Source organism: Leiobunum rupestre, chromosome 2, assembly GCF_980474605.1.
Source record: "Leiobunum rupestre chromosome 2, qqLeiRupe1.1.hap1, whole genome shotgun sequence".
In the NCBI taxonomy this organism is placed as follows: domain Eukaryota; kingdom Metazoa; phylum Arthropoda; class Arachnida; order Opiliones; family Sclerosomatidae; genus Leiobunum; species Leiobunum rupestre.
Window position 1 is genome coordinate 62,998,117 of NC_143385.1, and position 11,435 is coordinate 63,009,551.

At 37.0% G+C, this 11,435-nt stretch overlaps 2 protein-coding genes across 2 annotated transcripts; one reads left to right on the top strand and one right to left on the bottom strand.

The window, feature by feature from the left end:
• The first annotated feature begins 7,916 nt into the window (after positions 1-7,916).
• On the top strand, positions 7,917-9,734 carry LOC149958687 (ran-specific GTPase-activating protein-like). Its single transcript, XM_090165004.1, has 6 exons — positions 7,917-8,018; positions 8,298-8,401; positions 8,465-8,622; positions 8,808-8,936; positions 8,996-9,070; positions 9,242-9,734. The coding sequence occupies exons 1-6, from the start codon at positions 8,004-8,006 to the stop codon at positions 9,457-9,459; spliced, it is 699 nt and encodes a 232-aa protein (XP_090021130.1). The 5' UTR covers positions 7,917-8,003; the 3' UTR covers positions 9,460-9,734.
• Positions 9,735-9,943: 209 nt separating this feature from the next.
• wbl (endoplasmic reticulum protein 29-like protein wbl) lies at positions 9,944-11,233 on the bottom strand. The gene is made up of 4 exons (XM_090166042.1): positions 10,934-11,233; positions 10,741-10,879; positions 10,517-10,678; positions 9,944-10,460 (listed from the first exon to the last, which is right to left on the bottom strand). Exons 1-4 carry the CDS (start codon positions 11,051-11,053, stop codon positions 10,126-10,128), a joined length of 756 nt encoding a protein of 251 aa, XP_090022168.1. The 5' UTR covers positions 11,054-11,233; the 3' UTR covers positions 9,944-10,125.
• Between the last annotated feature and the right edge of the window lie 202 nt (positions 11,234-11,435).

An 11,435-nucleotide genomic window follows, 5' to 3' on the forward strand; every position in this document is an offset into this window, starting at 1 on the left:
CAATGACCTTGAACCAGGTCTTCAAGGTCATTCAAATTTTATCTCGAGAGCCATTAGGATTAGAAAAATGGTTCCAATTAGAAATGTGTTCTACGTTTCATTTTACGTCAAAACAGCTAATTTGACCAATGGAAAGCCGATCAAAAACCATAAGGTCGTGTGTGGTATTCTAATCAAGACACGACATTTAACGGCTTATAAATCGAAAACTACCAGATCTAATGAATCAAAATTGTCGGGACACTCTAAACTAAGTGGGGAAGTTCAAAATTTGTAACTTATGATGACCTTGTGTCATTAGTTCAAGGTCATTCGAAATTTATCCCGAGAACCATTAGGATTAGGAGAATGGTTCCAATTACGAAAATGCGCGCCAAGGTTTTTAAAGTTAAATTACCTTTTACCCGAGGTAAATAAACCAATAAAACTCCAAAATAAACGTTAATTAATTAATTTAAGACGTACCAAGTATTTTTAATAGTAAAGGACCACAAAACTTAGACGTCGATGTCTTAGCGTATTTTAACGCAAATCCCCGCCGTAGTACCAGAGAAGCTCAGGCAGAATTGGGAAAGTTAATCTTCAGTTTTTTCATTATTTATTTATTTAAATTATTTGTAAATAATTCTTACGTTTATTAGTTGCTTATTTATTTCAATTACTTGTTTCGTTTCTTTTGTGTTTAAAACATTTAAACTCAAAAAAGTTAATAAAAATACTACTAAATTTTAAATGACCTTGAACTAATGTTTCAAGGTCATCAAAAGTTACAAATTTTGAACTTCCCCACTTAGTTTAGAGTGTCCCGACAATTTTGATTCATTAGATCTGGTAGTTTTCGATTTATAAGCCGTTAAATGTCGTGTCTTGAGTAGAATACCACACACGACCTTATGGTTTTTGATCGGCTTTCCATTGGTCAAATTAGCTGTTTTGACGTAAAATGAAACGTAGAACACATTTCCAATTGGAACCATTTTTCTAATCCTAATGGTTCTCGAGATAAAATTTGACCTGGTTCAAGGTCATTGAAATTTTTATTGGCATTTGTCCCCCTGCACCCTCTATGTAACCTGCAAATTTCAAATTCTTACCTAAAACACATTTTGAGTAATTGGCTCTGTATCGTTTTTTAGTTAACACCCTGTATATACAGGGTGTCCACTATAAAACGATCCAGGGAGAATATCTCAGAAATCGTTTTCTCTAGGAATTTAAAATTTTTATGTTACGTAGCTCGTGCAGGGGGCCAAAGAATAATGATCTCGAGAACCGTAAGTGTTATAAAGTTGGTTCCAAATAGAAAAGTGTTCCCCATCACGTTTTATGCCTACATATCGTGACCATGATCGGATTCGACCAATAGTAAGTCGAGACAAATTTTACCAAAATCACAAAGGTCGTAAAAGGGAAAATTGCAAGACAGCGCTAATAACTCCAAAAAAATTCGTGCTACATTATCGAAATTTGCTAGACAATCGCATCATGGTAGGAGATTTTAATATTTGGAAAATTGTATGACCTTGAACCACGTCTTCAAGGTCATACTAAAATTATCTCGATAACCATTAGGTTTAGAGCAAAAATTCCAATTAGAAAGTTGTTCTTCGTCACATTTTATGTATTAATAACTTGAAATAAGTTTTGAAATTATAATTTCTAATTGGAGCTACGTAACATAAAAATTTTAAATTCCTAGATACAACGGTTTCTGAGATATTCGCCCAGGATCGTTTTTTAGTGGACACCCTGTATTATATATATATAACCAAATTTTATTCATCCCTATTTGAAATACACAAAACCCTCCAATGGCTATTTGTAAAACCGTCAAGGTTTATCTTAAAAATCCCAGGTATTGCTAATCTCAGATACACTTAGCCTCAACCACGACCCATTCCACTTAAAGGGGCTCCAAAGTTCGGTGGCAAAATGTGTGTAAAGTCAGTAAAAAAATTATGGTATTTTAAAATTTTTCAATTTTTTAAAATCTTTCACCCTTGGAATCGGTCCAAATCCCATGTTATTTTCAATGGGAAAATTTCCATTTTATATCTCCTTGTGAGTGAAAACTCGGAACAACTGAAAATATTGATAAATAACTTACAACTTCATCCGTAAAACCAGTTATATGATGTTCCCTTAAATCTCCAAAGCAAGTCTATATAAACAAGAGCATTTGAGAAACGCATAAGCTGAAATATTAATCATGCAATTATTCACTTTCACAAATGGCATGTCCCGTTCTTCAATCTCCTCTTTTTGTAACGACATCAGTTTCGATGCATTTTCCAAAATCTTATTTAAATGTTTGTTGATAGAATTTTCGTCAAATATTACTCCTATTAATATTTAAGATGAAATAGTGCATTAGAATTGTTTAATAAAAGCATAAACGTGTTTATGATACATTAATGATGAAAGCATAAAATTTAAATAGATATCTCAAGATTATATTACTCACCTTCAGTTTTCTTTGGTTAAGAAAACTTTTTAGAGCTAAAGGTATGATCCATTATTGACGGCTTTTAAAATTCATTTTGCTCATGTTGTGGTCAAAAAAGCACGCAAAGAAGGCTGTGTGCCCAAGACATGTACCTGTAGTGTCGCGCGCTAAAACGTCATTTCAATATCCGTCAATTGTTTTAAAACAATATAACGCAAAAAATATCTGGTATCTTGAAAACCGCAAGTCAAAAACCACGGCACAATTTTCGGTAAAACTTCACGTTTTAACTAGATGGCGGTAGCGCTGCCACCTCCATGGAGGTAGATTTTTCCGACTTCCACCGGGAACTCAGTAAGAGCCTGCGTTAGCGCGTAATGAGCTTGATTTCGAATCTAGGGTACGTATTTATATTATCTTTCCTTATAAACAACCACCGGTCATATTTTGTATAAAATGGCGTTGCCCTGTTATTTTGATGCAAAACCAAAGGCACGTCTAGTTTGTCATACTGAGTTCTGACAAAAAGATTTTTTCTGAGTCAGAAAAATTCTTAGCGTACGATTCGAAACAGACTTTATTTATTTATTTATTTATTTATTCTAGAGAGAGCTGCTCAAAAAGCCAAAACTAAGCTTGTAGTAGAGCATCGGTAACAATGGCAGGAACAGGTACATAAAACAAAAATATTTTTTACTAAGAATTATTTGCCAAATAAAATTCACCTAAAAAATATAAACAAAGGCCTTGGCTCTAGAGCACAATTTTAAATGAGTAGGTACTAAAATAAATTTTAAACATAAAAATCGATCATCAATAATGACGAAATATTACATACCATTCACCATTCTTTCGTATTCCCACTGTTTTACACGTTAAATATAATTTATATTAGTTTTGGAATCGTATAGTTTCACATCAATATCAGCAGCCTGGAAGCACTACAACCCGCCATTTTGATTCTGTCGGCAAGCTATTCTGACTATTTGGCTAAGAATCACAAATCTGATATTACAGCCCATCTAAACAGGCACGACCATAGATAAAATAACTTCGTACATAGATAGTAAACTTCAATGAGGAATTTGAGGTCGGAGTTTTGGGAATAAACGTATTTTACAAGGTAAATGTCTTCAAATATACCAGAAATAGCGTTTAAAACAAACTTGAAATATTTACTGAATGCTATTTCTTTAGTGCTATTTTTTAAATTTGCTCTCAGTTCAAGAAAAAGTACTTTTAATACATAAAGCTCGCTTAAGCCTTTGCAATTGGGATTGCGTTACACCAAGGTTCTAGTACGGACTACGAGTAGTGCGAACTTCACCAAATAATGTTATTCGGGTGCCGCCACCAGATTTTGGCCAAAATTCTGGCGTCACATCTACAACATGAAGTTTCCTATCTATATACGAAGTTATTTTATCTATGGGCAGGGCCGTGCTTAGGGGGGGGGGGGGGGGGCAAGCAGGGCGGTCGCCCAGGGCCGCTAAAATTTTACCATAGGGATGTATATACCGGAGGGCCGCTACACTCAGTTTCACCCATGCATTTCGCCCGGGGCCGTGAGACCTCTAAACACGGCCCTGTCTATGGGCACGACCAAATTCGTCCCCACCAACACGGTTTCCGGTCCGGTTTCAGCACTGAAACCCAGCTGCTGTGCTGCGTTGAGGACTGGACATCTGGGCTTGAGAGAGCAGGGAGGGTTGATATCGTTTTCCTGGACTTCCGAAAGGCTTTCGACTCAGTTCCCCACGAACTCCTCAAAATTAAACTCCACTCTTACGGTATCAAAGGGCGTAGCCTTAACTGGATTTCTGCGTACTTAGAAGGCAAAAAATTCCGAGTGGTGGTTCCCGGTGCCCGGTCGGAGTGGTATCCCGCGTCTTCGGGTGTTCCACAGGGGTCCGTCCTTGGACCCTTGTTGTTCATCATCTATATCAATGATCTTGGCGACAACGTCGTCTCGACCCTCTACGTCTTTGCGGATGATGTTGCTCTCTCTCTCGGGAAATTTTCACTAACCAAGATTGTGCCACACTCCAATCTGACCTTTCTAAAATTGAGGATTGGAGCGCGACTAGGAAGTGCACAGTCCTATCGCTCCACAACCGCAGCTGCCCCTCCCATGCCGCAGTTTACTTCCTGGGCGGTGAGCCCCTCCAGCAGGTCACGTCCCACAAATATCTAGGAGTGACCTTAACGCCTACCCTCGAGTGGCACACTCACATTGGCCACATAACGTCTTGGACTGCGCGTTCCTTAGAACTTGTGAGGTGCCACCTGGCACACTGCTCATTCGCCAAGAAAACCTTAGGTATAACTACGTACGTTCTGCCTACCCGCGAATACTGCCAACCGTCTGGTCCCCAAACTCCACCAGCAGTCTTCATGAAATTGAAACAATCCAGCGGCGGGCTGCTAGGTTCGCATCTAGCGTTGGGTTCTCCTGGAGTTTCAGTATCACCCGCATACTAGACAACCTCAAGTGGACATCCCTATCCACTAGAAGGCGCCTGCGACGTCTCACTCTCGTCAACAGCGTGATTCACAACGCCTGTGCACGGACATTCAATATACCTATACTATATACTATATTGAAGGTCCGTGGCCTGTGGGGCACTTACTCCACTATCCAAAACTATATCGTCGTGGTCCCGCCCCCCAAGAGGCAACCGAAATGCCACGTACATTCTTCCAGGTTTTCATCTCGCAACGCGAAAGCACTCCTACCTGCCGTCTTCTGTCCGCGACTGAAACTCCCTCCCTGAACATCTGGAGGTTCTCCCACAGCGTGCTCGGTTTCGGAAAGCGCTCGCTGCGTACTTTGAAGTGCATGACTAAAATCATATGAAACTTAATTACTCATAAGTATGCCACTGTACCTTTATTCCATTCAAAAATCTTCACTAACGGTTTGTTTCACCACGAGCCAGTAAAAAGATGGACTACGTTAGATTTTAACCTTTTTATTCATCCTAGTAATTTTGGGAGTCACACTATTGGCTACTAACATATTTATTTAAGCCAATGGAAAACCTCTAAATTTAGAAGGAATTTTTTGCGTCGGAATTTTAGTCAGTTCAATGTAGCTTTATTGAAATTTATAAACTCGCTCGGTTTGTGCGGATGAAGTTAAATAATGAGTAATTTAGAAAAATTAAAGGTTAGGGAAAATTATCAATAAGTGATCGCTTTCCGAAAATGGAAAAAGTCGTCGAAGTCGAATATTCCACCAGCGTTATTAAAACCCATATCAAGCCTAGAAGATTTGGGCCTAGGCTCAAAAGATTGAAAAGAATCTGCAAATACTCCAACCTTGTAGATGCCCCGGAAAAGCTCAACCTGAATTTCAACTATTTTAGAACGTGAGTCTCCAAGAACTTCATTAATTTGCAAATTAATTACATTAACAGAACTTGACACTATATTATAGTTCATTTTAGCTACTAAGCCTTGGTTGTTCAAACCGGTTTGTTTATTAAAATAATGGCCGTCGGTTTATCAGACGTAGAGCTAATTGGGCGACGGCATTATCGACATTTGAGATTCGATGACGTCAAATATGACATCAAATATGACGTCAAATATTACGTAGGGTACGGATGACGCAATATCTGTGAAACAAACTGTTAGTGAAGAAATAGAGCTAGTGGCATACTTATGAGTAATTATGTTACATATGCTAAAATCCCTGTCTTGACGTGATGAGTCTTTGACCCTTTGTTAAGCAAATAGTGAACTAAAGAACTAAAGAACCAAAAATTATATTTTCGGTCAGAAAACGTGTCTAGTTTTTCAGAATGAAAAATTTTTGAGCTTCTGACAGACTAGACGCACCCTGGTTTACAGTAGCTCGATTGTTGCTGAGATATAGTCATAGAAATCTCATAGGTAACTAGAATGCTGCCGCCTACGGCCGAGCTTGACGCCAGTTCGCCTTGAACCTTCAGCCAATGAGAGGCCGTAGAGTGGTTCCGTCAAGGAGGATAATAATCCTCCTTGAATCCGCTACTATAGCGGGAGATAGGTGACGTCATTCTCTCTGGTGACATTAAATTCTTGGCAGAACCACTCTTTGAGCTCTGATTGGCTGAGATCTGGCTATCGTCTGCCACGGCGTTTGGCCCATTTGCCAGTTACACGGCAGCATTCTAGTTACCTATGAGATTTCTATGGATATAGTGTACTGAAGAGAGGGTAATAAAAATATTCCATGAAATAGAGTACCAAGTTTAGTCACAGTGCAACACTACAACTAGTTTTAAGCAATGTTGCCACTCCTTGGCATTTATCCCAAGATCTTGGAATTTTAAGATCGATCTTGGCATCTGGGTATTTTTTTTTTCACACTTTGGTATTTTACTTTGTTTTTTTTTTCGGTTTTAGGTTTTTTAATTATCCCTAGGATTTTCTTCGAGAAAACGTATTTTTTTTTTAAATTTTGATACAAAATAAAAGAAATAAGGGGAGATACCTTATTTCCAAAACTACGTATCTTCTTAAGATTTTTGTACAAAGTTACGTGGTTTTGGAAATAAGGCCATAGATATATGATCTATGAATAAGGCAGCGTGATGTCTTTATAAGGAACGTTTATAGGTGGCATTGACCGCTGTCCAGTAGCGTAGCTAGCATGGGTGACACCCGGGGCGGATATCATAGCATGGGGTGACGCCCGGGACGGATGTCATGGTGTGCTATATCTAGTTTTTTTTTTTTTCACTAAATCTTTAAGACATAGCGCATTAGCAGACAGCCACGTAGATAGCAATGCGGAAGGACCCCAAGTATTCAGGGGGCCCTAAATCCCTATCAAATAATATGCTAAAATCCAGCTAAAACCCCGACAAGACTTTCTCGGGAGGGGGGCTCGGGGTCTTAGCTTCGCCTCTGTTAGCAGACGTTACTGAAAAATAAAGTTTTAAACCGACGCGTACGTTTATGAAAAGGTATTGTTGTTCTTGGTATTACACGCTTTATTATTTCAATGTACAACAGAACGGAAACGATTCCAAAATTAAAGGGATCCATCACTCACAACAGGGGGAGGCATAGGGGTAACATAAAATCCAGACTTGCAGTGTGCTTCAAAACCAGTTTTTTTGTGACCCCTATGCCTTCCCCTGTTGTGAGTGAGGGATCCCTTTAACCCATTTTTCGCTCTGGTTGATGCTACATATTATACAATAAGTGGCTAAAAAAGGTCGGCACCGCAACGCCACCTAGAACCGTTTCGGTCGCGATTACAAATATATTTTTTTTGATGATTTTTAGTCAAATTGAGCCCACTCCTTTTTTTTTATTAAACACGGTGACCTGTATAAATAAATTTTTTACGCTTAATTTTCATTTCTGCTTTCAAATTTCGCGCTTGGCATTTCTTCGAGCTCGATCTTGGCATTTTGTAAATCATAGAGTGGCAACACTGGTTTTAAGTTAACTTGCTGCTAGTTGCTAGATTTTTTTGGCGCGCTCTGGAGTTCGTCCGTCTTTTTGTTGTCTTATACACCGGGCTAGTTTTGGAAAATTTAATCGACTTTAATCACGAATAATGTCGGAAGAACAGGTAAAAAGGCTATAACATTAAATAATTTCCTATGCCAATTACTCGAAAATATTAATATCTTAGTTGTCAAGCCTTTATTTGACTTAATATGGTAAAATTCATATCTTGCTTAAGCCTAACAAATAACAATTCCATCTGATGATAAACAATGACGGGCGGTCTGAGTGTACAAAACTTAGTGCTGAATGTCATTTAAAATCTGATTGTCATTACGACTCAATTAGAAAATTTAAATCTCAATAAGTTTTATATTAAAACTAATGGATATCATTGTTTTAGGAAGAGACCCTTCCGAGTCCTGATATTCACTTTGAACCCATTGTTAAGTTACCATTGATCGAATCCAAAACATTAGAAGAGGAGGAAGAAGAGCTTATTAAAATGTAAGTTGAGAAGTAGATTAATGACTAACTTGTTCTAATAAATCCGCTTGTGTGCCGTTGTAGACGAGCTAAACTTTTCAGGTTTGATAGTGCAGAAACACCTGGAGAATGGAAGGAACGAGGAACTGGAGAAGTCAAAATATTAAAGCATAAAGAAACAAATGTTGTTAGGTTACTAATGAGACGAGACAAAACGTTGAAGATATGTGCAAATCATTTAAGTAAGTATATTGTGTACTTGGATTGGAATGTTTTATTATGTGATGATAATTTCGACGGGCGGACTGATGTGTACAAAATTTGTGCTGAATTGTCTATAATTATCTGATTAGGTTATTATTATTATTATCCCTATTTATACTCTTTAATCTCAAATCAGTTTCTATAATTTTCTAATTTTTTTTAGTCCAACCTTACATGGAGCTTAAACCAAATTGTGGAAGTGATCGTGCTTGGGTTTGGAGTACAATGGCTGATTACGCAGATCTTGAGCTTAAAGCTGAACTTCTTGCTATCAGATTTGCAAATACAGACAGTAAGTATTTATTATGCTGATTCAAGTCACTATTCATACTAATAAAACAAATTTAACAGATGCAAAAAAATTCAAAGCAGCATTTGAAAAGGGAATTGAATTTTCAGCCTTAGTTAAAGGCCCGCTTGAAGATAGTTGAGTATTTTTTATAATAGACATTACCCATTAATTATAAATGATGACATTGTCGACGGGCGGACTGAGTGTACAAATCTTCATGCTGTTTTACGTCATGGACTGATTTTCAATTTTAATGGTTTTAAAACAAACTTTTGCACACTTCGCTAAATACTGTTTTATTTTAGATGAAAAAGAAATTGCTAAAAAACTTTCGGAGTTAACAGTGGAAGATGCCACAGAAGAAAATGGTGAAGTGAAAGAAGATAAATCCAGTGAAAAAGATACATCGAGTGAATCAAAAGAAGAATCTCCGACAAAAAAGGACCAAACTGTAAGTTCCAAGGAAACGACAGAAACAACGGATACTCCAGGTAGTAAAGACTCTGAAACTGGTGAACAGTAGTAACCTGAATCGCATTTTATCAAGTGAAAATACTTTTATGAAAATAAGATTTAAGGTGCTATTTTTATACAAACGCCAATTTAAGATCCTGATATGGCTAGTTTTATATACATTTATTCATAAAGACGCCAAGGCGCTTTGTTTTTGTGGGGCCAAGGCTTAACTCAATGCTTGAGGACCAGTATAAATCACTTTAATCATCCAACATTAATTACATCTTAAATGTTATTCCTAAATTCCATTAAACAGTTATTAATAAAGTGAATTTAAATTAACTTTGTATAATTTGTCAAAAACAATTGGTCATATTCTGCATACCAAGGCGTAACTCCTTTTTTTTTGGGTTTAAAATTTGTTTAATTAAAGAAATTTTTTTGGTGTCTAAGGCCTTTGGTAGACACCATAAGTTTGTTCTCAAAGAAAAATTTTAAGACAGTAAGGACTAATTATCAAAGGTACAAATTAGAAATAACAAAGACTTAAGAACATGGCAGTAAATAAAACTTTAATCACAAATTTTCACAAACATTATAAAAAAAGGTGTTAGCTATCATATTGCACAAGTGCGATTAAATGAGATTAAGATATGACTGGCAACTTAAAACTTTTGACTAGTGATTTATTGAAAAACAGTAAAAGCTTTAAGTAGGTGGGTTTTTCAAAAGTTTACAGTTCTTCTTTGACTTTGTCATAAGTAAATGAGTATAGTACATTGAGCCTTCTTTGCAATTGCACTTTCTTAGTATCGGGCATCCTTTCGGTCATGATCTTCTTGACACGGTCAATTTCAGTAGCGATGAAGGAATTGCCCTTCTCAATAACCTTTTGCATCATCTTAACATAAATTTCCGCAGGACCCTTGTCCTTTTCTAAAGTTAGAGTGTTGGCCAAGTCTTGGGCTTCTTTAAACAGAGCAGCACGCTCTATTGCCTCTCCCTTCATGAATTTATTGCAGATCACATCAAACTTAAACAAGCAGCCTTCCAAAACTAGATGAATTGCTGTAAAAAGTAGTTATTAGTTAGGGGTAAGTTGGTTTTATTTTTGTCTGGTATACAGGTATGTCTTTTTATGAAGTTTTTGATTTGATCGGCTTTGAACTCTCCATTGTATGGTATTGGATTTGTGCGTCCTTTTAGGAAAAGTTTTATTACTGGAAAATGGTCCCTTTTTACATTGTACCGTTCCGAGAGGTCACTGTTATCTCTTTCACCATAATCTAATAGAAAACAAAAATGAGCAAAATTCTAGATAGTTAATTAATTTTGTTATATTAGGTACCTTGCACGCCAACCTCTGCGACCATCAAATTTGGTGTGTTTTTACTAGCATTTGCAACTTTTCCATATTCATCTTCTTTTTCGCCATATGGATAGGTTATATCGAATTTAACCAACGAAACTTCAAATTTTTCTATGACCTGTTAGATTGTGTTAGTTGCGTTTGTTTTTTAGTCTTTAAGTTAGGAGTTTACTTTATCAAAAGTCCAGGAGTCAAGAGGTACAGCTCCTTTGAGACCATGAATAGAGAGAGGCAGGTTGAAGTAAATTAAGAATACAAAGATGGTTAAGTAGAAGTTAAATTTGGTTAACATAATGGATATTTCTACGTAAGTAGTAGCAGTATGTGTGAAATTGATGATGCGTTTAATTTCGGTGGTTTTCGATTGACAAAAATGTTTATCGAGCGTTTATGAAGCAGACGCTACAAAAATCAATAAATTTAGAGCTTCCGATTGGTCCGATTTGTTTTTAAGGTGGTTTATGAGCCAATCAAAGTCGCGAAACGTGTCCATGATAAAATTTTCATTTCATAGTTACTCGATTTAATTTAGGTTTTAGAAATGATCGACTTGTGTCCTAAATTTAACCATGTTAAAGTGTTTGTTTCAATGATTAAATTTAATTTTTTAAGTTTCAAAATGAGAATTTGGTATCTCTGTCCGGGGCCACCTGGCAACGTGCTGGGTGATTGGC

Coding starts and splice junctions, on each gene's coding strand:
- LOC149958687 (XM_090165004.1), top strand. Junction 8,402..8,464: donor GAAGAAGAGCTTATTAAAAT/GTAAGTTGAGAA, acceptor GTGCCGTTGTAG/ACGAGCTAAACTTTTCAGGT. Junction 8,623..8,807: donor GATATGTGCAAATCATTTAA/GTAAGTATATTG, acceptor AATTTTTTTTAG/TCCAACCTTACATGGAGCTT.
- wbl (XM_090166042.1), bottom strand. CDS start 11,053: ATGTTAACCAAATTTAACTTCTACTTAACCATCTTTGTATTCTTAATT. Junction 10,880..10,933: donor ACTCCTGGACTTTTGATAAA/GTAAACTCCTAA, acceptor ACAATCTAACAG/GTCATAGAAAAATTTGAAGT. Junction 10,461..10,516: donor CTTCATAAAAAGACATACCT/GTATACCAGACA, acceptor TACTTTTTACAG/CAATTCATCTAGTTTTGGAA.